This window comes from Rattus rattus, chromosome 17 (assembly GCF_011064425.1).
Source record: "Rattus rattus isolate New Zealand chromosome 17, Rrattus_CSIRO_v1, whole genome shotgun sequence".
Classification (NCBI taxonomy): domain Eukaryota; kingdom Metazoa; phylum Chordata; class Mammalia; order Rodentia; family Muridae; genus Rattus; species Rattus rattus.
In genome coordinates this window covers 21,505,601-21,531,163 of record NC_046170.1, presented here as the reverse complement: position 1 = coordinate 21,531,163, position 25,563 = coordinate 21,505,601, and the positions used below count along the sequence as shown (strand labels likewise).

General features: G+C 44.5%; 1 protein-coding gene across 1 annotated transcript in view; it reads left to right on the top strand.

The window, feature by feature from the left end:
* Slc10a7 (solute carrier family 10 member 7) overlaps nucleotides 1-25,563 on the top strand; it is a 227,328-nt gene that overhangs the window by 58,929 nt on the left and 142,836 nt on the right. The window contains exon 5 of the mRNA XM_032887391.1: nucleotides 7,999-8,037. Coding sequence (XP_032743282.1) covers nucleotides 7,999-8,037 — 39 coding nt within the window. The remainder of the gene's footprint in view (nucleotides 1-7,998; nucleotides 8,038-25,563) is intronic.

Here is a 25,563-nt window from a genome sequence, read left to right as displayed (position 1 = left end):
AAGCCGTCCTCTGGGCTGCAGTGACATTTTATTTTATTGTTGTGTACCAGTTTCACTTAAAGTAACTGCTTCTCCCAGAACCAGAACCGCAGGCTGAATTGGTGGATCTATTTGCGTTGGTAAATGTTCTGAGGAGAATGTAAAGAGGATCCTTTTAAGCTGACTGGAAACAACTGCAGAATCTACACTGGGTTTGGTATTTTCTGGAAAAAGCATGCCAAGGAGCAAAGCACTGTAGCTGTTATTTGATTCTTTTTGCACCTCAAGAAAATTGATTTTGCCCTCTGTCTGGCTCTGTGCTCATCGTGAGAGGAGATTGGTATGCAAGGGTTGTTGCATATCAGACGCCAGAGCTCTAAAAGTGTTAAAAGGCATCTGGTTTTTCTTAGAAGGGTCAGTTTGCACATTAAACAGTTTTTTGTTGAAGAGTTAAATGTCCTTTTACTTTTACCGTTTTGTGTTAGGACTTTTTTTTTTTATGCATTTTAACGGTTATTTAAGGGTCCCCATGTGCTCAGAAAAGAATCTGAATGTATATGACTTAGAAAATAAGCCTGCTGCAAACAATGTGGACTCCTCCGTCAATACCATCCCAGGACTAGGAGCCGGAGTCGGAACAATATGTAAAAATACAGCTTGTGAAAGATTTCCTTTATTAACTGTCATCATCCACAGAATATATGTTCAAATAAACGTTGTGCAATAACTAAATTTGAGATTAATAGGCCCCTTAAGAAACAGCGAAGTCATTCTGAGTAGTCACTGAGAAATAGGCTGTAAGCCCGTGCATTGCACACATTGTCCTGCTTGCGTGCTCTCTCTGGTGTTGTAGCCATTCGTCACTGTCGGCTGACTCCGGGCTCGTTAAAACACGCCGGCACAAAAGCACTTAATTCTCTTAAGAGAAGTGGACACCTGACTCAGTGCAGTGCCCAGACACTGGGGCTTGCGTCTTTCCCCATGCCTCACTTGAGAGGATTGGATGCAAAGAAGAAGAGCAGCACTGTTTACCTCAAGATAAAGGCTGTGTAAAACAGATCTGTCCCAGCAAGATCTCAAGTGGGCCTGGAGAAGTTAGAAAGAATTACCGTTTACTCCTGGACAACAACTAGATAACAAACATTTACTCTCAAGTAGGATATGTATCAACGTTTCTAAGAATAGTAATTGTGTTAATTCCAGCAGTGGTTTTGGACTAAAAATTGAAGTGTTCCAAACTGAGTCTTTCTTTAAACTGGTGAATTCTTTGAGGCCAGCCTAACCTTTTCTTCTTTGTGTGCACTATTTGTTTAACAGCTGTTTCCTCCCTAAGGGCATAAAGGTAATTTTCAATTGTCTCACTCTCTGTCCCACCCCCACCACCCAAGAGAGAACAGCGGCACTGAGCAGAAGGTCTTTTTGGAAGGGTTAAAGAGGTTACTGGTCTTGGCTCCTGGGCCATTGGTGTAGGATGCATATCAAGATGGGTAGGCAATATTCCACCATCTTGTTTAAGAGTAAATTTTAACATTCTAATTGCTTTTCTTGAGACTGGCTGGTCAGATAAATCACCATAGAGTTTTCGGACTCCTTGTGTCTAAAACTCGTAAGTCATCAGCAGTGTGCTATTGAACGAATTCTAAAAGTATGACATTTTGTTTGTTTTGTTTAGTGTTTGTGTGTGTGTGTGTGTGTGAGAGAGAGAGAGAGACAGAGACAGAGATAGAGACAGGCAGACACAGACACAGAGACATACAGAGACAGTGAACCTTGCCTGGAAACTTGCTAAGATAGAGCTGGTCTGATTCCCTGGAAACTTGGGGTACACACCTGAGATGGTAGGCAGCTCCCTGCTCCTTGCCAGATTCTTGGCCTTGAATACTTGCCATAGTTACCACATAAGGAAACGTGAGCTGTGGTCACACATGCCCAGAACAGAGTTCTCTGTGCCAGTGTGGTACCTAGGTGCCAAGTGTTTAGCCAATAAACACTCCCCTTGCTGGACATTCCTCCCCACAAAAGATTTTTAATCTCAGGTCCACTCTGAGAAGTTGATACACATCCATTTTCCACGACAAACAACCAGTAAACAGTTTGGAGCCAAGGACTGTCTTTTCTATCGAGAATCACTGTGGGGATGGTGACAAAGGCCTTTGAGTACAGATCCATAGTTTAAGTGTCCCGTAGAAGACCCATGTGTGCCCCAGACCTCTGTGTTCACCAATGAGCCAAGCTGAGCTCCCATCCTCAGTCCTAGGGCCCCCAATGGTCCTGGCCTCGTTCGGGCCTATGGACCCCCGATATTTCATTCATGACCGCTCTGTGGTCCCCAGCAGTGACTGGGTGCCCAGGGGTCAGGAAATACCAGCCTCAGCTTCCCACATCTCAGGCTGTGTTTCCCACCCCAGGAGAGGTGTCTCGCTCTTCCCTGAAGCCCAGCACCTGCCAGGCGGCGGTGTTGGAACAAGTGCAGTCAAGCTTCCAGAGGCATTTTTGGAGAGGGAAAGGCATAACCATTACGGAAGTCAGGCTTTGGGATCCAGAAGTCCTAGGTAGTGAGTGACAGGTACCCATATCTGTGGTAATGTTTGGCATCGCTGAGAAAATACCATCCAGAGCATTTTGCAATTCCCTCAGACCTTTTGTGGTGTGCTTAACCTTTCTGTGGTCTTCATCTTCTTTTTACTCATTTTGAAGAAAAAAAACTGATTTTTTCCTTCCTTCCTTCCTTCCTTCCTTCCTTCCTTCCTTCCTTCCTTCCTTCCTTCCTTCCTTCCTTCCTTCCTTCCACCATTGAGGAACAAACGCTGGCCCCTGAGAGACTGTTAGATCAGCCAGTGCTCACAGTGGGAAGTGTCTACAGGTGGGCCAATGCTGGGCACACACTGCTCTTTCTTGCCTCAGGATGCAATAGCTACAGAAGTTATGCTGAGCTCAGCAGGCCTAGGTGCCAGCCACACATACCCCTCCCTCTGTTACAGACTATAGCCGCCATTCCTGATGTCTTTTTATCACAGTGAGGAGCAGCTTTGCCCAAGGACTATGGACATGCATCTGTTCTGCTCTGGAATTACCACATCTAATCCCAGAGTGTCTCAAATCCCGCTTGTTCATCTCCTGGTAGCATCAGGTCACAGGGCGTCAGAGGCTGGGCAGGCCTTGTGTTACTGGTCACTCTCATAGGTGCAGGATTTTGTTATTCCACTCTGCTTTGTCCCTCAGATCCCACCCACCCTTGGCAGCCAGAGCCCAGCTTCACTACCATGGACATGGCTGCAGCATCAGTTCCTAGGCTCACCCATGCTGGTGTGGCCCGACTCTAGTGTGTCCAGGATCTATTTCATTTTGGTTTTGCTAATTGTTTAGTGATCGGCTTCAGCCCTTCATTGAATGTAAGAATTGTAAACCTGAGGTACTTCCCCACGTCTTTCCTCGATAGCCGTTCCATCACGTCTCATGGCTTCATGCTTGGCCGTCTGGATTTACTCATTGTCATTAAATTACCCATGGTTCTTTGCGCTTCGGGTTACACTTTACCCCAGCCTTTAATCCGTCTGTCCAGACTGCTATTGCCACAGTGCCTCCTGGAGTGGGGTAGCTCAAAGTGAGTCCAGAACAAACGTGAAAGTTCTGAGGCATCAGTTCGGCTCACGTGGCTTTGAGGTAACCTCACAGCACCAAGAACTGAAGTATACCTGGTACCTGGCTCTACCTCCCATCCTTTCCTTTCCCCTGCCCTTGCTGGGTGGGGGTCTGGTCCAAGCAGTTCCCATCTTCGCTGCCATCTTCCAGACAGAAAGCAAGTCCATGTCTCTGCATTATTCTTTCCCTGCCCTGGCCACTCAGGTAAAGTACACAGGGTTATGTTTCTAAAAGCTCTTACAGTCCTTTGCAGCCAAGCATGGAGCATGGTCCCTCAGTCAACCTGCATGGGAAGGTGATGCTCATTTTGGTTCAGTGCAGTTTTTATTGCTTCCATTGTTGTTTTGCTTGTGAATGTCTTCCCTGTCCCCAACTTGAGAGCGGGGAGGACAAATGAGCCTTCGCTGCAGAAGGAAGAGGAAAGCCAAGTAGTGCTTCTGGGACTTTTCATCCGTCATTCTTCTCTGTGGTTTCCAGTCTTCATCTGAACTGCAGAGCAAGGACGCCTTGGCCCGGGTTTGGCCTCTTTTCACAGGTGCTGAGATTGAGTTTGGTCTCTGACCTGTGTGTACATATAGTCTCTTTACCTTAGAGCATTTTAGGAATTTAGCACAGCCACAAGCATCCTTTTAACATCTTAGAAACATTTCCTTGTGCCGTAATCCGGAGTCAAGGTATTCAGCATTGAAAGCCAGGAGCTTTACAAATTACTTGCGATAAATCATTCTTGTTTTATGTAAGTGGTGGATTTTCATTGTTTTCTTTAGTGGACATATAAGGGAAGGACAGAAGGGACTACCACCAAGACAGACTTTGATATAGTATCATGAGAAGACTTGGTGCCCAGCACTGTTCATATGTTAAAGGGATTAGACATGTTTATGTAAGTCCAGAGCGTGAAAGCTGGGCAGAGCTCTGCACTTCTGGGATTTGTGAGCTTCAGGCTTTCCATAAAGTAGAACTTGACGGCATTCCATTCAGTAATGGGGAGGATTGTGTCTGTGGCTTCAAAGCTCTCCGTCCCAATTGTTTCCAGGTTTTTAGGAGATTTATTTTAAATGATTACAGATAGGTTATGAAGAAAGTTGAACTTTACCAAGTAATTTAATAAAGGCATGTTATATAATATGTGATAAAATATTGCTATGTGATAAAGTATCACCTTATTAGATACACTGAAAGCAGTACACACACACAGAGCACAAGAGGCCACACACACACACACACACACACACACACACACACACACACACACACACACACAGGAGCACAGGGGCTTCTTTACCTGAAACAGAAAAAGGAGAACAGGAAAGGTTTGAGGTCCCAGTTGTAGTATTATATCCCCAATGATCTAACTCCCTGCCAGGAATGGCCTCATCAGCTGGAGACCAAGCTTAAGTAGAAGAGCAAAGTTTCTGACTGCAACAGTAACCAGTGAGGTGCTGGAAACCCTCTCAGGTTCAGAGCAGACTCCCTTCCAGCTGCAACAGTAACCAGTGAGGTGCTGTACCGTCTCAGGTTCAGAGCAGGGTGCCTGTGGCAGCTCATGTCTGGGTCTCAGTTCATAGATCTTGTTTTTTCTTTAAAGATTTTTAAAAAGCATGTAAGCCCAGTAGTGGATTGGGGGGGGGGTGCATTACAAGCTAAATGCTTGCCTGCTACTGTTCCTCTTGAGCTTTCTAGCTTCAAAGGCAGTCAGCAAGAGCCATCTGCAATGCGCAAAGCAGGAGCTAAAGTCCTAACTTTATTCGGAAACCAATCATTATGGTTTGACACAAGGAGAGGAAAGCGAGCAAGAAGTGACTTACTATCCACTGCCACCCCAGTCTGTCAGAATAGAGAGCAACAGTGTGGAAATAAATAAATAAATAAATAAATAAATAAATAAATAAATAAATAAATAAAAAAAAGCCAAACTGGTCTTTTCCTGGTTATGGTATGAGGTATCAGATCCAGTCTTCTGGGCCTGTCAGTCCTTGGATTCTGTCAGTCATAGTAGGACAAGCAGTAGGACAAGCTTGGAAGAGGTGGGTTTTGGAATTTCAAGACATCTGATTTGTTTCTGTAATTCTGTGAACACATTCAGTTCATGCTTAGGGTGAACTTCCCCACACTCCTTCCTTAGGAGACCTTTGCCTGCAGTGAGCAGAGGTGAATAGAGTGTGACAGGTGTCATGGCAGACAGAAGCTCAGTGTCCTAGCGGCTGGCATGGGTTTGTTCAGGTCACCTATGAGTGTAGCGCATATATGCCAATGTGTATGGGGTGCTGGCTCCCTGAAAACTCGGCAGGGTGGTTCCTGAACTGATTTGTTAGGATAACTGAGTTGCCTAAGTCCTACCCATCCCCTTGATGGGAGAATTAATCGTTTTTGGTCAGAGAGTGAAGGTGTAAGAAATATTGTGATAGGAATTTGGAGAAATCGGGAGTAGTGTAATGGGGTAGGGAAGGAACAGAGAGAGCTCTGTTTAGGGAACGCTTTGTAGTCTGTGAAGGGACTGGATACCCCACCCCACATCAGAACACTTACGTCATAAATGGTAAGCCGCATAAACGGCAGTCTCCGAAACTCCCAAAATCATAATTCCCTCCTGTAGTACTGCTGTACAGTGGGCCCAGTGGCTTCAGTGTCTGGCTTACCCTGCTCCTTGAAGCACTCAGAACTCTAAACCAATCATTTCAGATCCATGTCCAGAATCTGAAAGCAGCCAGGAGGTAACTAAGACATCCCATTTTGGTACCTCGATCGTCTCAGCTGATCTCCGTGAAGCAGTTAGGCCACAAGGGCAAACTGGAGAGACTGGGTCCTTGGGTTTCCTTCCATACGAGGTTTCATTTCTAGTGACTCCACGTTTCTGTAAGTGCGAGGCAGACTCACTCGCCATCCAGTAAACGGGTCTGAAAATGACTTGGGAGGAGGTGCTCTGGAGGTGCTGGTTTCTGTCTTTGAAAAGGCTAAATCTGTCTTGAGCACAGAATATGGTCTCTGCATCGGGACTGTTGGAAGCACAGGAAGGAGGCTGGCGGTCCCTGTTGATCTGCGCACAGCTCACAAGTGTCCCTTTTATTTCTCTCTGTCTGGAATTTTCCTGGAATTGTCCATAGTGAGACTCTAGGACGATGCTAAAATATATTGCTATGGTCGATGTTTGCCGTCTGTGATATTTTATGTAGTTAAATCTTTCTTCTACCCCATCTCTCCCAGTACAACACAGGACACCATATGCCACTGTCCCTGTTAGGGAGCAAAGGTTTCCCCGGTCTGTGCTTGTTGCCTGTGTTCCTGCCACAGAGGAGCTGGGGTCCAGTGCCATCTTTTATTGATAGGACCAGCAAAGGAGAAATCTAATGAAATTATCAAAGCTTTGAATTAATTATGAAGTGGCAGAAGAGAGCCAAGCTCTCTGGAGCCAGCGGCCTCATTACACATTCACTCTCATTGCGTCCTCGTCCTCATCTGGAGCCGAAGGCGCTCTCAGCTACAGCTTAGTGGAGCTCTGGACTTCAGTCAAACTTCCCAAACCAACGCCCTCTTTCTCCATGGCGGCCGAGTGTCCATAACGATTAGCAAAACTGCTCTGGACTGGCCGGGCGTTTGGGCAGGTTTTTCTCAACCTTTTTTTGTCTTTTGCCTAGTTTTAGTTTTCTTTCTCCTCCTCCCCTCCCTCCTCCCTCCTCCCTCCCTCCCTCCCTCCTTCCTTCCTCCCTCCCTCTCTCATTTCTTTCATCAGATGTTGTACGGGTTCCTCACTTTTGAGTAGTATGAAAAGCCTCAGGACTATGTATGTAGCTTTGTAGAACACAGGGCTGAGTTAGTTGACGGCCGTGTGGCTTCTCCGGGGACTCAAGGATGCTCTGGTAAGCCGAGCCAGCGGTCTCTTCTTTTACTTGGGATACCAAATGCATGTTTTCTCGCTTGTTTCTAACGCAGAATGATTAGCATGACACGTTCTCCTGGTCTCAACGGCCCTGTCCTTGGTACTAAAGTGTGGGACAATAGCTGTCACCTAGTGGTGACAGTTCTTTGGTAGAGAGTAATTAGAGTTTGTCTTACCGTCTTATTAATATGCACTTATGTATAAACCAACCTCCTGTTTTCATAGTGAAATCAATAGCAGGCTGATTTACTATTGGGGATTGTTCCTTTGCGTCATACAGTTTTGAAGCATCTCCTGTCCAGCCTTTTGCTGCCCGCTTCTGAGAGTGATTATTGATGAATTCCTAAGCTGCAGCCATCTATCTTAGTAAACTACAGGGCACTACCGAGCTTCGAAAGCGGTGACTGCGGTCCAGCAGCGGGAGAGGGGGAGTGGGAGCCTCTGCTTGCCCTGCTCTGCATACTTTCACTGAGCTTTTCTCCCGTTTATTTTCCCCACAGGCAGCTGCAATATTTAATTCAGCATTTGGAAGTTTTTTGGTGAGTACTATGGTTTTAATTTTTCTTTTTTTTCCCCATTTTTTATTGGATATTTTATGTATTTACATTTTAAATGTTATCCCCTTTCCCAGTCCCCCCTCTTCCCTCCTCCCTCCCCCTGCCTCTATGAGGCTTCTCCCCCCCCCCCCCCCCCCTCCCTTAATTTTTCTTAAGATATCACTTTACACAAATGATTTAGGAAGAGCTGAACTTTTTTTTTTTACTCTTATTTAAATATAAAAGTTTTGGGATCTTTGCATGTACCCTGACACATACCCCGAGGAAAATTAGTAAGCCAAAATAAGTGAATCTTCCCATACAGTGTATTTTGGAGGCTCAGGTTTAATTGTCTGTTAATCAATTCAGGGAATCAACGAAAATGCTGTGGGTCTCCTTATAGGGGTTATGTGAATATGTCAATATATTGATCACTTAATGAGCTCCTTTGGATGATTATTATTTTGTGTCATGGGATCGAGGATTTTGAAAAGGAGACATGACCCAGCTGGTCAGGAAGGGAATGCTAATTTATGGCCCGTCATTATTTTCTACCTCCCCTGTCATCTGGAGCTATCTGAGAAATATTTATGGAGCAATAGCCACAACAACAACAACACTGAATGAGGATATAAGTCATGTGTAAGTTGCAAGGAAATCTAGTTTTTAAAAGAGATCGAAATATAAAGTTACATAAAATGAGTCCCAAGCAGTTCCACCTTTATAGGCCGAGCCACTGTAATTACAAGGCTGTTGTTTCAACATTAGATGATCACTTCTAAAATAAGTTATGACAACATAGACTTGTTATGAAAGGGTGGAGAAACAGCTTGTTATTATTTAATAATACCGCTTTTCCGTCAAATTTGCTAAATTCATGAAAATGAATTAGAATATCTGTTTTAGGTGCGGAACTTACTTATAGACCTTTAGTGCCTTGACTTGCAAATGACTAGGAATAAAAACCAGTGGGATATAAACTGTCTTCTGGGTCTGCTAAAATGCCCACTATGTGTGCTTATTCTGTGTCACGTGTTTCTGTATTGTATGCAGTAAATGAGTGTTCAAGCCTTCAGACACATTGTTAACCTAACGTCAGTTCCACAAAATGCCGCACGGCTTTGGAAGCCTGCTGCCTTTCACATTGCTGTTGATTCTGTCCCATACAGTGCTGAAGTGTGTCTCATTCATACAGATGTTTTTGGGTTTTGCTGTTGTTTGTCTGTTTTTGGTGCCGTATTTTATTGGGCTTAGAAGCAAAGTTATAAAGTCTATTTAAAAATAACCTTTTGGCCAGGTAGGGTAGCTAAGTCTGTAAGCCTAGCACTTGGAAGGCTGAGGCAGTAGGATTGTTACAAGTTTAAGACTATCTTCAGCTACATAATGAGCCCTGTTTTCTCTCTCTCTCTCTCTCTCTCTCTCTCTCTCTCTCTCTCTCTCTCTCACACACACACACACACACACACACACACACACACACACACAGGTGGGGGGAGGGGAGAGAAGCATACACATATTGAATTTTAATACTGCTTAGTTTAGAATTAATAATATCAAGTCACTATTTTATTTCTTCGGGTATTATTCTCCATATTGTCACAATTGTTTAACAGAAAATATGTGTGAAAATACGAATTTACTGGAAGCCAGTATTGGAGTGGTTTGAAATCCTATGAACCTGGCTTCCTAAGTTGCTTACTCATGAAATTCCCATGATGCCTGAGGAAATGCAATAAGGTGACTGTGGCTGACGCAAAACCCACTGTCCGTTCACTGGAGAGAGCGATCACTCCATACGTTTGAGCCTTACGTTGTCCCGTGGAGCCACTCGCTGCTTTATGCCAAGCTCAGATGCACGCTCAGGTCCAGAGGGAGAGTTTCTACCAGGAGCCTCTGCAGCTCCTCCCTTCTCAGTGGCGTCTTCTTACTTGGTTTCTCTCCTTCCTTTCTTCACTTTTTCCTGTTCCTCGTTAAACCTTAGTGCATCTCATGGATCAAAATTGTTTATGGAAGTCTGGCCACATGGCTGTAGATGGGACACATTAAAAAAAAGCCATGTCAAAGTTAAGACGCTAAGGAGAAGATGTTACTGTAGATACAAGGCCGTGCTTCTGGATACATTGTGTGGCACGGGCAGCTGTACTCAGTGTAGAGGTCTGGCGAGCGCATCTCTCCACGCTGGCCTTCAGCTACGGGTGCCACTGTGTAGTAGGGTATAAGGTAACACAAGTGCCTTTCTATTTTACATCCCTTCCTTCCTTTTCTCTCCTTTTTCTTTGCCAAAGTTGAAGATTCCTAGTAGGGATCTGAGTCTGTGCATGTTTTACCCCAGTGTAAGAAGAGATAATTCTATTTTTCCTTCCTTCTTTAACATAATTACAACAAATTTTGTTTGTTAAAAATGCGTTCAGGTCTCATCCATATGACATGATGACTTGGTCTCCTGGGGGATAGGACTCATCTTTCTGCTCTGCCATCCATAGCATGTGGTTTCCTTCCCCGAGGTTGGCTTGTGGGCTGCCCCCCCCTTTACCCCCTACCCCCCATTGTGGTATTCCTGAAATTCCAACACCATCCTTCCACTAATATCTTCTAGAAATTAACCACACAATCACACCTCATCAGCGAATGTAGCAGTTTGCCACAATTTCTGTCACTGAAGGTGACAGCTTATACTTTCTGCCTATGAGGAATACACAGAAGTATGCATGGGTCTGAAGAAAGAACTCATTTTAGTAGAATGATGTGTGACATTGGTCTTTGAGTTGGTATTATGAAAACTCCCTCTACAGAGGGGAACTTCTGAATTATAAATCATCTTAAGGATTTTCTTTATGAAGGAATTTTGTGCTTATAGTTAGTACCACCCGACTGGAAGCAGGATGGGTTTGAATTCTCTCTTGACTGAATATTAACTGAACCAGATACCTTCCTTATCTATAATGTGGACAAAGCGTATCATCTACCTATAGAACCATGCTGACAGTAGTTAAGGACAACTTAAAGCAAATGAGCTAAAGTTTACATCTAGGTGTCGGTCCAATCTCTGATATTAGACGTTTTTATGTGTGACTAATGAAATCCACCAAATGAAGAAATTATTTCTGCCAAGTTCTATAAGCTCTAAGATCAACTGAATCAATGGCTATTTCCCGGTTGTGAGTTGTCATTCTTGTCTTTGTGTGTGTGTGTGTGTGTGTGTGTGTGTGTGTGTGTGTGTGTGTGTGTGTATGTGTGTGTGTGTGTGTGTTTGTGCGTGTGCATATGTTATGTGACTACCCCTCCTTGTGTGTGTATGTGAGCATGTGCATATGTTTAAACACAAAAGAAACGATCACTTATAGCCAGAGAATCCATATGTTAGAATCTGTATATATTCTCTTATGTACTCTATCAGTGCACATGTATTGTAACAATCTATACAAACATTCTATATATATTAGAATCTGATATACATTAGTATTTCGGGTTAATTCCGATTACCTGAAACCTTTGAAAGGTTTTTATTAGAAGAAATTTTAGAGAAAGACCTAAGGGTATTCTTGTTGATTTGTTTCAGGCATCTGGGTATAACAAATAAATACGGTACACGTTTACAGCTACTTTAATAATGTCCCAGGTCTAATTCAAACACAGTGATTTTAAAAAATAATTGTTACATAAAACTTTTTTTAGTAGAGGCCTACTGGTAATAACTAATGATAGATGAATTCAATTTACATAAATTCCTTGTGCCAGAGAGGGTTTCTCTAAGTTAGGAAGTTAACGCCCCTCCCTCCTCTGCTGGGTCCGGTTGTTTAGTTTATTGCTGTTGTGGAATGTAGGAAGGGACTGGAGATTTCCTTCTTGATGAGGTGTGACTAGAATTTGGTGACTCCATGTGGAACTAAGATGATGTCTAAATGCCTGTGCTCCTATATCCTCCACAATGCAGATGCCCCCGCATCCCGTGCAAAACCCGCACATTTTAAGAGCAGTATCTCCCGTGTTACATTCTCATCAGAAGGAGGTGTGTTTGTTTTTAGAGTTAGATTTTTAAAACGATTTATGTGGTTTTATGTGTATGAGCGTTTGCCTGCATGTGCATGAGTGCACTGCGTGTGTACGTAGTGCCTGTAGAGCCCAGAGGAGGGCAACAGCAGAAATAGTGAAGAACCTCAAATGTTAACGAAGGGGGCTAGTTTTCCTCCCTTCACCTTCTCTTTCCTTCTCCTGCAACACTCGGTCTCTCCCTCTCCTTCCCCCCCTCCCCTCTTCTCCTGCTCAACCTCCTCTCTGTACAAGTTCTTACAAGCTCATGATGCTCTTGCCTGAGTCTCCTGAGTGCAGGAAGCCAGACATTTGATTTCTTCTCTCCCTTCCTCCATCCCTCCCTCCCTCCCTCCCTCCCTCCCTCCCTCCTCCCTCCTTCCTTCCTTCCTTCCTTCCTTCCCCTAAGTCTAGCATGTATTTAGTTTATGTATACGGAGGAGGTCATTTTGCACTGTATTGATGATGTTGATTTTAACCAATCCAAATTATTTACTTGGAATCTTGGTTTACCCCTCAAAGTTCACGACTTGCTTGATTTTCATTTAAACTTTAACTCTAAACAAACAAGTGTCTTCGTTTGCAGGTGGCTGGTGCCACTCTGCACAGTGCCATTTCAGAGGCATCTTTGTAGCTTGGATGTCACATGATCAGGACTTGCCTCCCAGATGTTTCCCTTTACAGCATGGGGAAATCACCTGTTGGGACTAATGACTGTCCTGAAGGCTGGATTGCTGGCAGTCAACTCGTTTGACCAGTTGTGCTGATTACCTTAGTCAGCACAGTGCCAGCCACACAAGCTGAGGCTCAGGAGGGCCAGATGTTGTGTTCTGTGCCGGTAATTCCAGCCCTAGGATACAGATACTGGAGGCTCGCTGGGGCTTGCTGGCCAGCCAGCCTGCCTACACTACTTTGTGAGTTACAGACCGGGGAGTGAGAGCCTCCCGCAACACCCAGGGTGGATCCTAGCTTACACAAACCATGACAAAGCATTACCATCGGTTCATTTAACGTGACACAAAACGCAGAGCTCACCCGAAGAAAACACAAGTTGATTCTAAAGTCAACTATGAGTGATTGAGAACCAGGAAGACAGACTTAGGGCTCCACAGCTCCCATAGTTCCATGTGGAAGTAGTTTCCGAAAGCTTTTTTAAGAACAAGAACACAGACAATCATAAAGAAACACATTAGGTGGATGAGTGAAAGCAAACAGGCCTCGTCTCTGGTGTGGGCCTCAGAGGCTATCTGATGTCATCTTAGCCTTTCGGTGTTGGAGGTGGGGGAGGGCTAGGTTTCTGTACATTCCGAAGGACCTACCTCATTCATTGTCCCAAAGAAAGTAGCTCCCACACAAGGAGGAACAATAAAGGGTTCTTAAGGGCGCTACAGATGGCCCAAGATAATTTGACTTCCGAGCGCTAGAGCTCTGCAGATGTCCCGGGAAGGAAGGCTGCAGCTTCCCAAGAGCTTCCTTCACACAGACAGAAAACTTGAGTGTCCTCAGAAGTGCCCAGCTTATTTCCAGACACCGAAGCAAAAACAAAGAGCATACATAAGTATGTGGGGGAAAGTCACAGTAAAAGCGCGAAGCAGCAGGAAGGCAGGGCCTCCCCCGTGCAGGTTCCCGGCGTCCAGTCTCCATTGTGGGTCTTGCCGTGTCAGCATTCTCTTTGTTAAATCAGACCTACTTTTAAAATTTGAATTTATCTCAAGCCCAAACTCCACAGCAACACTATAAATAAAAAAACTATCTTGTTAGGACTAGAGGTAGCAGATATTAAATCACGTGGACAGAAGCTGCTGTAACTTCCTAGCTAAGCTCTGCAGCCTACACAGGCTGTCTCCTGCCCTCCTTCTCCCAAAGACGGAATTAACACCGCTACAGAGAGAATTGCCTGTGCGTGAGTCTGCTCTTCTCTGAGTCTCTCCTTGTGTCCACCGAGTATGAACACTGCTCTTGGGTTTCTCAATCACTTCATCAAGAAACAGGCTAGAACTCTTGGGACAAAGAATCAGGGGTTCCAGCAGTGAAGTGCGTCCCCGTGTCCCAGACCCTTCTCTGTACAGGGCTTTTCCAGCACTAGCCAAGTATGTCTAAGAACCAGACGTGCTAGAACCAAAGACACGCCGTGTCGCTTGGGAAGGAGGGCTCGCTCACGGCTGGATTTGAATTCGTTTTAAAACAAACTCTTACTTGAATTAACCAATGAAAATAAAAGTGATCTTGTTCTTTAATAAAATTGTGCGGAATGACTCCCTAGTCCATCTTACCACAGCGCTCCCGCGGCCTGGTGGGACTGGGGAGCAGTAATGCATTAGTCACAGTGGCCATTTTTCTTGCAGATTTGTGACGTAGATTTAATTATGGGGATGACCAGCAACTTACAAATCTAATTTCGGTGGAGGTTGAGGCAATTTTTTTTTTATTTTAATAATGATGGATTTTTTAAAGCAATGATTTCATTACTATTTAAAGAAATCTACTAGTGTAGAACTAGCCAATTGACTACAGTTATTTTATTACCCTTTAACAGATAGCATGTGCTTTCATTTTTATTTTTATTAATTTTTAAAATGTCATCATTCCCAAAATAAAAAAGTATTTGCTCCAAAATCTTTTTGGGCAATAATAAATACTATGCACTACTTTGGATGTTTATAAAGGTCCTCCTTAGAAAGTGACCCTTGAAGTTGGTTAAAATCGAGATTAAGTTTTGTTAATTTGAATCCAAGTGACTAGAACTGCTATTGGAACTGGACTTTCAGCCCAGCACCTCCTGGTTCTTAGTGGGAACACACTTCTCATCTTCTTAGTTCTCTTTCTCCAGAGCATACATCTACCAAGGTTAACCTAGTTCTCCATTGTAACCACCTCCCATTGCCCGTTTGCTTTGTTATCGTTGGCAGAAAGTTCAAATTTTCTCATCACATATACAGAGATCTTTTGGATGTTAGTATTTGCCCATGTTGGGTGTTCAGTTCTGAGCTCTGACAAGCGTACCCATGTGCGTTGTGACGCAGTCTAGGTTACCCATGTGCGTTGTGACGCAGTCTAGGGTAAGGCGATTTCTGTTTGATCAGAGGTTTGTGCCGGTTTGTTCTTGGTCCTTCTCCCAGCTGAGCTCCTAACCACTACTTAATGTGTCCCTTTGCTTTTTCCAGAGGGACCTGTGAGTGGCCCCTCTTCAAGTCCATCTTTCCAGATGAGCCTGGCTACCTTCCCTTTGTGGTTTTCCCTTTGTGGTTCTTGTCATGTTATCACATTCATCAGCAAACCTTGCTATTGCTAAGTCACACTGCGTTCTTAGGAAGTGACTGCTGATGGGCTTTCGCTGGCGTGGTAGGTACTTCAGAGAGTGATTGCCCGTGTGTGTTAAGGGCGTGAAGGTCTCTAGGGTGCTGCTGTTGGGAGGTGCTGTGAATCTTACATGGAGAACTGTGGGGATTCAGGGGGCGCTGGGCAGCCACACCTGCCAAGGAGGTGTTCAGTTTGCTCTGGTCTCCTGGCCCGTGCCATTCAGCATCCCAGCAGAGATCTAAAACAGTGCTCTGCCATATCACAGACAGAGCCTCTAATGCTGGGCCAAAGGGAACCTTTCTCCCTCTCTCCAAGTTTCTCTATAAGGTACTTTGTTATGGTGCTAGAAAGCTGATAACTTGTTTTTTGTGATTGTGGATTTAGAGACATTACCCCATATCTCTCAGGGAGGACTTAGGAATGAAATTGCTGGGATATGAGGAATGCGTTTTGAACTAATTAATAGCAGCCTTCAAACTTTTGCTCTGGACCAGGTTCCCAGAGGACAGTGTAGAGCCTAGTTGTTCCACATCCTTGCTAGCCCTTGGCTCTAGCGGGTTTTTAATTTAGTCATCCTGCTGTCCTGTTGTAACATGTCATCGTAGATTTCATTTCCTTTCCTCACTGGCTAATGATGATAGATCATTTTTATGAGTGTTTATTTGCCATCTGTATGTCTTCTTTGACTGTTTATATTTCTTGCCTATTTAAAAAAGAAACTGAAATGCTCATTTCTTTATACTTGGGTGTGGGTCTTTATTTTGGACACAAATCACTTATCAGACGTTTACAAGTCATTCCTCCTAATGCATGTACACACATACACACACACACACACACACATACACACACACATACACATATACACACACATGCACACACAGACACATATACACACACAGGCACACACACATACACATATACACACACACACATATACACACACATACACACACAGACACATATACACACACATACACATACATAGACACACACACATACACACACACACACACACACACACGCATAGTATCTTCTCTTTTATTATTATTAGCAGTGACTTACAAGGCGAAATTCATTTTATTAGGCCCAACTTACTGTTTTTTGTCTTTCATATCTTAGCTTTCTTTTTTTGCTCAAATTCACATTTTACCTAAAGCCACACAGCTTTTCCTCCTATGTCGTCTCTCAGTGTTGGTTTTAACGTTTTCACTTAGGTTTGTGGTCCATTTGGAGTTCATGCTTAGACGTGTTGCAGCTGGGATCTGTTGCTATGCTTATGATTGTAAAGGTTAAAATTATGTTTTTAAAAGATCCTTGGTTTGTTTGTTTATCTGTGCATATGAGTGTTTGCATGTACTCCTGCCAAAAGTGGGCATCAGTTCCTAGAAGAGATGGTTGTGACCCAGCATGTGGTTTCTGGGACTTGAAAAGGTAAAAATGTAAGCTTGAAAATTAGAGAACCAATTTAAACGCATACTTGGTAGTGTAGTAGTAATCCTACCACACCAGACAGGGAGGCAAGAGAATGAGGGCTTCAAGGCCAAGCTGGGCTACACCAGACCTTGTCTCAGAGAAAAAAGAAACAATTTAATGATGTTGTAAAAACTAGGTCAAATACAGATTTAAGTGGTCTTAGAAGTACTTAAAAGTAGACAAATAAAGGCAGAAGAAAGAGAATGAAAGGAAAAGCCCCAAGGTGATAGCAAGGAACTAGGTAATGTGACCGGTCTGTCAGCACCAGGAAAAGTGAGCGCACCCCTTCTTTAAAGCCTCCTGTACGGCCCCTGTGACTGAGCTGGGTGGACCTGCAATGCAGGCACTGCTGTGGCTTGTCATCTGGCCACAGGGGAAAATTAAGTGTGATCTAGAAAGTCGTAAGGTTTTGTGACTAACAGGAAGAGCTCTGGAAAATGGATGTATATTAACATTTATATTGATATAACAATGTATTTTATTAACACATAATTATAGACAAGATTTATTTACTTTTCTTAAGATAGAGTTTCATGTAGCTCAGGATGGCCTTAAACTTCTAATCCTCTTACATACATATCCTATGTGCTGGAATTCAGGTGTGTGCATCCATGCCTAGTTTTATGAGGGAGTTTTGGGCCTAGGCAAGGACTCTGACATCTGGGCTACATTCCTTGCCCCAAGAGATAGACTCTTTCTATACTAAAAGAAGGAATGTATAGCTATGAACATCAGCTTTTAATGCATTCATTCCATTTTCCTTTGTTTCCTTTTTTTAGTTTTATTTATTTTTTCTCAGATGTTACATCCCAACAGCAGTTTCCCTCCCCTTCTCTCCTCCCAGTCCCTTCCCCCTACACACCTCTCCACTCCTCCTTGGTTTCCCTCCAGAAGGGCAGGCCTCCTAGGGACATCAACCAAAGATGTCAAGGTGCAGTAGGACTAGGCACCTACCCCCACACTAAGGCTGACCGAGGCTGCCCCATGGGAGGGAAAGCAAGCAGGAGTCAGAGATGGCCCCTGATCCCACTGTTAGGAGTCCCCCAAGAACATGAGTGACACAACCATAAGATGTGCAGAGGGCCCAGGTCAGACCCATGCAGGCTCCCTGATAGTTCTGTGAGCCCAGGTTACTTGATTCTGTGGGGTTTTTTGTGGCCCACAAGTTTATTTTCTTATGATACTGTCCCGCATCTCTTTGTGACATCCATACTTCTGGGAACTGCTTAACCAAAGCCATGCAGATCCCTGCCCAGTGGCTGCTGTACGAATGGGGTGACAAAGTCATTGATAGGAGATAACATTTCTTGCTTATTGAGAAAAAATTGTAGTTGCTACTTTCCCCTTTCCCTATACTTTCCGGCTCTTTAGATGGGGGGAGGGGTGGTGGTGAGTAGAGACAGGAGAACTCCGCAAGAGCCTTCAGCTTTAACTCCCAGGTATGCTACCTCAGGGATAAGTGAGTCCTGAGACATTTGATACCCATAGAATTGTAATCAACTTGAAGTCAATTGTAGAAGTTGAAAATGGGATTTTTAGCTAAAAGAAAAGACCCAAAACTTCCACCTGTGTACACAAGCAAGTAAACTAACATAGATACCTAGCAGTAGACAATGCCCAGCTTGAAAGGGACGCTGCTCTCTCAGGAATAGCTCCTCCTCTTCTTCATCAATTCCCTGGGTATTTGAGAAGCCAGGTCAAGGATCCCGAAGAGTAACCTGGAAAGATGACCTTTAGCCCTGATAGGAATCTCCACCAAGCTACCCTCTCTGTCTCTGTCTGTCTGTCTGTCTCTCTCCTCCCTCCCTCTGTACCTCTCTTCTGTAATGAAAATCTCAGGGGACACTGTCTTTGGTTGTCATAGATGTCACCACCTTTTCTTGTCCTTCCTTGTCTGTATGGGAAGCAAGCAGAGGGGCACACATCTTAAGAGAGGTTTTCCTTCTCTACTAGAGTTACAGTTGGCACCCCCCAAATCTAAGAGTTCGTTCTTAGCCTTGGTGATGGGATAATGTCATCCCCTGTGTAGCATAATTCCAGTTGCGGCCCTGTTTTCTCAAGTCTGTTTTAAAATCCTGAGGGCTTTACTGTTAGGGACACAGGTAGCACAGCCCTCAGATTTTCCATGCGGAAGCTTCATCTGTCAGGAGTGGACTGAGTGAGTCCTACCAGGTAGTGATATGTAAATCCCTTACTAATATGTTAATTAAGAGTGACAAACAACCGCTGATTTGTAAACACTGGAGAGCACACATTCCATCCTCATGCTTAATGTCGCATGGGAAGATATTTGAATAAAAGTGTATCTGGCTTTAGAGAAAGCAAGATGGAGTGGTAATTCCCAAGTGTGGCCCTGTTGTGCTTTTGGAATGGGTCCGTCTGGCTCTGCAGTAAGGGTATGCTGCCCTTGGACGCAGACTGCCTGTCACTCTGCTGGGATCCTCTTTCTAGATGGAGCTCAGATAGGTGACCTTAGCAGCCATTTGCGCCTGGGTCCTCTGCTTCCACTGCAGATTGTTTTCCCCTTGATCGACTCCCTGTACCTAATGTCTCACTGACACTGAAACTCCTCTAATGTCCCCCAGCGGTCTTGCATGTCTCTGCTATAATGGATTTGCCTCTCAATCCAAGAGGCAAAGAGACTTTGGGGTTGCTGAATTTCATCATCTGTAACTGTACTAACCAACATAGTAGCCACAAACCATAACCATTTAAAATTGAATAATGAACATTAACTGCTCAGGAGGTAGCTGAGTTGGTAAATTGTTGCTATGTAAGCATGAGGACTGGAGTTTGATTCCCAGAGCCTGTGTTTTAAATGTAGTAGTGTGCACTTGCAGCCAGCACTGAAGTGGGCAGAGCCAGGAGACACTGGGGCTTACCGAGAGCTACCCCAGCAAATCAGGGAGAGCCAGGCCACTGAGAGATCCTGTCTTAAAGAAACAAGGACGGCTCCTAAGAGACAATTCCCAACTTCACCTCTGGCCTTTGCATGCACGCACGCGTGCACGCACACATGCTCACACCCTGTACACACAAAATAATGAAAATTAATTAAAGCTAAAAATGCTAAACATCCTTCAGTCCTACCAACCACATGTGGCTGTTGGCTACTGCCTTGGCCAGTACAGCTCAACATATTTCATCACTATAGAAAATTCTAGAGGAGGAAACTGAAGAGAGATGCTCATTAGATAAGCTATAAACTATTTTACAATTGTGTATTATTAATATGATTCCTTGTATTTGTTATTTTTAAGTTTGATTTATGAATGTATTTGTTTATGTGTATGAGTACACGTGTGTCCACTGCTTGTATTTTTATTGTATGTTTATTATAAGGTCTTGGGAAGATGGTTGAATGGATAATGTGCTTGCTGGGTAAGCACCCACATTAAGAGAACAAGTGAGTTATGATGGGGTACCCCTAAAGCCCCAACACTGGAAGTAGTAGAAATAGGAGGATCTTGGGGAACTCACTGGCCAGCCAGTTTAGCTCAAATGGTATGTAGATGCAGCTTTGAAGGAATGACAAGGAGTACATCATGCCCAGAGTGACATATTGGAAGAAATGGTCTGTCATCAGTGTGTGCACGGGCAGCAGTGTGTGCACGGGCAGCAGTGTGTGCACCGGCATCAGTTTGTCTGTTGGTGCTTTAGGCAGTGAAAGATTGAGCCACGGGTATTCTGAGTCCACAGCACCACTGGTTAACACTGACCAGGGCTTTTAAGTTGTCTTGCTAAGAACCCAAGAACAGAAGAAAAGGCAAAATGTGCCTGTCAGTGACTCAGATACTGATGTAGACCCGCTTGCCTACTGTGTGCTATGCTATGGCTTCAGGCTGTGGGTTGCAACAACACATGGGATAAGGTACCCAAATGTCGGGGTTAGAGATAACAGTCAAAGGTTTCTAAACATACAACGACCAAGGACCACTTCAAATAGCAGCGTAACGGGGCTGTTGTGCTGGCCCGGTGGGTAAGAGCCCAGCAACCTGAGTTTAACCCCTGGGCTCACGGTGACAGGAAAGTTGTCTTCTGACCCCAAGTGTACACGTTGGTACGCACAGCCCTCACACACACACTGCAGAGACCCACAGTACTGAGTGACATAGACGTGAGAAAGCAACCACTGTGGTAAGTTGATGTGGCTTTTGTTAGCATCAGCTCGGGCATCCCCACATGGCCTCATCTACATGGCTCTGAACACAGCACTCTCTGCACCTTATCTAAAGTCTTCTGTTCTTACAGGAACAGTAGTTTAATTACAGAAAATCGAATTTTACTGTCTCCTTCCCGCCATTTCTCAATATCAAGAATCAAATTAGTGTGTCTTTGAATTGTTATATTCAAATGTTTCATCTTGAACTTGTTTGTGTTGGTGACAGTTCATCTAATAAATCATTAAGTAATTTTTGATTTGGGATTGGACTATCCAGGCAGTAATTGTACACATGATCCCAGCACTTGCCAGGCAGAGGCAGGAGGATCTCTGACTTCAAGGCCAGCCTGGTGAATTGCAGGACAGCCAAGGCTGCACAGAGAAACCCTGGCTCGAAAAACCAAAAAGGGAAAAAAAAAAGAAAGAAAGAAAAGAAAGGGGAAAAAAATAATTTCCAAAATGGTTATAAGCATATTCTGCCGTCCTCCACTACATATTTATGCAAAATGGCATTCTTAGCATTCAAGATGGTTGTCTAAATATAACCAGAAAATTATTGAAAATTTAGCATCAAATATTCAGATTTTATGTTAAACAGCATATCCATTTTGTTAGTACATAAACTTGATTTTCTTTCTATCAATAACTAGAAAGGCAGCTTAGGAAGTTCTGCTCTAGGCCCTGACAGAGTAGGACTCTTCCTTCTGAGCTTCCTTTTTGTTTGTAAAAATAGAATTTATAACGGGGATTAAATTTAGGTCCACCGATGTGCTAGGTAAGCACTGTACTCCTGTCTACACAACTGGTGATGTTGGTGGAGGAGGAGGAGGAGGAGGGAGAGGAGGAGGAGGAGGAAGAAGAGGAGGAGGAGGAGGAAAAGAAAGAGGAAACATCATCATCTCACTATGTAGCCTAGTTTGGCCTCTAACGTTGATCCTCCTGCCTCATCCCTCTAAACACTGGGGTGGATGCACAGGCCCAGCTCAGTTCTGGGCTTGAGTCTAGTGAAATACAGGGATGCCCCTGAGATGCCTTTTCAGCAGTGTTGGAGCCTCGGGCGAACACTTGTGTCGGTGGCTGCTGTTGCTTTAGAAATGGTCTCACCCCAGCCCTCTTACCCATCCCCCAGCAAAGCTCTGCAGTCCCTGGATATCTGGGTGTGGCACTTTCCTCAAATCTCTGCCTGTTTAAGACAGGTTTCCGGTTACTAGAGACTTTACGTGTGGCGAGAGCACACTGCAGCACCCTGGATGAGAGTCTCGTTCACTCCTGCTCTTCAGTTCATGCATGCTCCTCTCTTGGGGACTGTGTTAAAGCAAACTCCTGGGTTTGCTCTTCAGCATGGACCCCCCTCCCATCCCCCCCAGAAGCGCAGACTCCGGTCTTCAAGCCTCACCACCGTTCCCTCCTACAGATTTAGAGTTGTGCAGTTCCTCTGAAAGCACCTGAAACGTTTGATGTTAGACGGACGGTCCAGTAAGTGCCAGGGACATGAGCCTGGGAACAGTGATGGCATGATTATTTGGTTCGTGCTGGGTCGTGCTGTGCAGGGTCACTATGGCTGGTATCTATTAGCAAGCACTGTCGGATCTCAAAAAAATGTAAAATTATTTAGACAGACGGTGAGTTCCTCTCCCTTTGACTTTCTCCCTGGCCCAGCCACCAACTCTGCGCTGTCTCTCATTTCTTCAGTCTGGCCCGGAGGCTCATCCATGTATCTGGGAAGACTGATGATGGAAGCCAGTGTCCTGTCCCCTCTGCCTCTCTAGCCCTGGGATTACAAACACAAGCTGCCACGTTGCCCTTTTGTGTGCTGGGGATCAAAACTTGGGTCTCATGCGTTCAGGGCGAACACTCTACCTACTGACCCTTTCTACAGTCTGTGATTTTCCCTACCTGGTTTTGTTTGAATTCATCATGTTAAACATTGATGTTTTCAGTGGTAGATAAACAAGTAAATATTGAAACGAAATGGATAATTGTAACTTTATCCAATTTCAGGGAAGATAATTTTTAAAGTAAAGGTTAAATACTATCATCGACAAAATTTCATCCTTCACTGGAATATGTGAATGAATCCCTGTGTTTGCTGAAATTAAATGATGACCAAATGCTCAGAAATGAATGATTGTCACTTAGATTGTCCTTTGCACACCTGTGAAAAGAGTATGAATGCTTTAGTGCTTAAGGACAGAGATCCTGTTATCTTTTGTGAGTTGCGAGCGTCCTCACGTTAATGCGAATTTGAGTTATGTATTGTCACTGAGAATGGAAGTCAGGCTCATTTTAAGTGTTAGATTTAAGCCTGAAGCAGACATTTACATCAGAATTATTAACCCTAAAAATGAGAGATTTGTAGAGTGTGCATACATGCCCAGGGGGTATGTGTGTGTGCATGCGTGCGTGCATGCCTGCGTGCGTGAGTGTGTGTGAATTCATTCCCTGGACTCTTGCTTCCTGACAGTCTAGTAATTGCTGGGGATGGGAACTGTGCCGTTAACTGGCCACCATTTGAGTATTTGTGATAATTTATGGAGTTGATTATTCTGGCCTCAAGTGGAAGCTTAGGAGGAGGAATAGCACATGGTGAATCTGTGTCATGGTCCCTAGAGAAGCATTTCCGGAGGAGGCTCTGAGTTATGCGGGTCTCACCTCTTCTCCTCCCCCAGCCCTTTCTGTGGCTCCTCCTTCTCCTCATCATCATCCATTCAGATAATGTCTGCTCAGAAATCACAGGGCCCCTGGGAGCAGGGAAGAGAGCTCTGTTATAAGCACACTAGAAGCAAACCTTTCACCTTGCTGTCAAGGTGACAAATGCTCGTCCTTAAGGGAAGACCGGAGGTTAAATCACCAGTGCTTCTCTCGCTTCATCTCTCTCCACACCACCTCGCTCTCAGCCACATCTGTAGCCAACGGGTATCAGGAAGTTGGGCCACTCTTAACCTTTGTGGACTGCGTTCCAACATATGTTTTTGTAAGCTGAAAGCACGAACTGAATTATGTTTTGGTGCCTATATCATTAGGATTTGATTAAAGTCCTTATATCAGCACATTTTATGTCTCATTTCTTCAGAGGGAAGAGACTTAGGAAAGAAATGTTTACATTTTAAGAGGTAGTGTTGACGACTTTAGATCCAATAGTAATAGGATGAGCAGATGTCTTCTTTTTTTATATCACTTTGTGTTAGTGGTGTACACCTTATCACATAGATGACCCCAAAACTTCTGTTAATCCAAGGATGGGAGTAGACGTGTGTGTGTGTGTGTGTGTGTGTGTGTGTGTGTGTGTGTGCATGCCTGGATTGCCTTGGAACTTCATATATGACCAAGGGTCAATCTCCTTGAGCTTCTGACCCTCCTGTCTCTCCTCCAGAGTGCTTAGATGTGGGCATGTACTGCCATGCCTAGTTTCCACAGTGCTGGGGACTCTCACGGGGGTTTGTGCCTGCCAGGCAAGCACTCTACCAACTGGGCCACCTCCAAGCTCCTCTTTCTCTCTTGTCCCATTCTCAGTATAATAATGAAAGATTCACAGTATCATATTCTGTCTAAAGTCCTTCAATGGATTTCTTTTGAGATAAATGCCAATGTCATATTATAGCTTGCAAAGTTGTGTGTGGCCTGTTCCTTGTCCCCTCTCCACATTTACCCTAGGCCACCTTTTTACCTATGACCTCTGATCTGAAAGAGGACAGTTTCACCAGCTTGTTCATTTAACAAAGGATGGAGCTGTATGGAGTGACGGAGTAGAACATTCTAGAGAGGGAGTAAAACATTCTAGAGAGGGAGTAGAACATTCTAGAGAGGGAGTAGAACATTCTAGAGAGGGAGTAAACAACCAGCATTTTTAGTTTTATAGTTCAAAATATACATGTCGCTTGGAGAAACAAACCATGCCTCACTGGGAAGTGCAGTCAGCGGTTTCTGTTGTGGTATAAATATCAGCATAGAGTGTGCTCATGTGAAGTACGTGGCTGTGGGGTCAGCGGGCGTCTGACCTTACAGGATTGCCATGCCACTGGTTGGAAAGTTGTTGGATGGTATATGACTACGAGGAGAAATGAAGAAAGAAGGCTGCAGTTGTTCATAACCTGATAGTTGTGAGTTTCATGGAAGAACGCTCGAGTAGACACTAGCAGATGGTGAGAGAGCAAGCTACAGACGTTCTGGGGAAATAGTGCTTCGGGGAGCAGCGAACGGGGTTGACAAGTTCCATGACAGCTGCTTTTCTTATCGTTGTGACAAGATGGCTGATGGAAGAAACTGAAGTTAGGGAGTCATTGTTGCTCGTGACTTCAGAGAACTCAATATAGACCTTGCCCTGATGGTTTCAGGCCTGTGGTCTGCAGGCCCAGGCTGTCGGGAAGCAGAGGAAGGACGGGGCAAGATGCAGCTTCCCAGGACACACCAGCAGTCCCAGTCTTTGTCTCCACTCACCTCCTGCTTTCCACCAACAAACCCAGCCAGAATCGAAGGCCCGGGAAGAGCCAGGGCGGGGAGGGGAGAGAAATGAAGAGGCCTCTCCGTGAGGCCTCTGCTCTGCGCATGCTCCCACCTTCCCC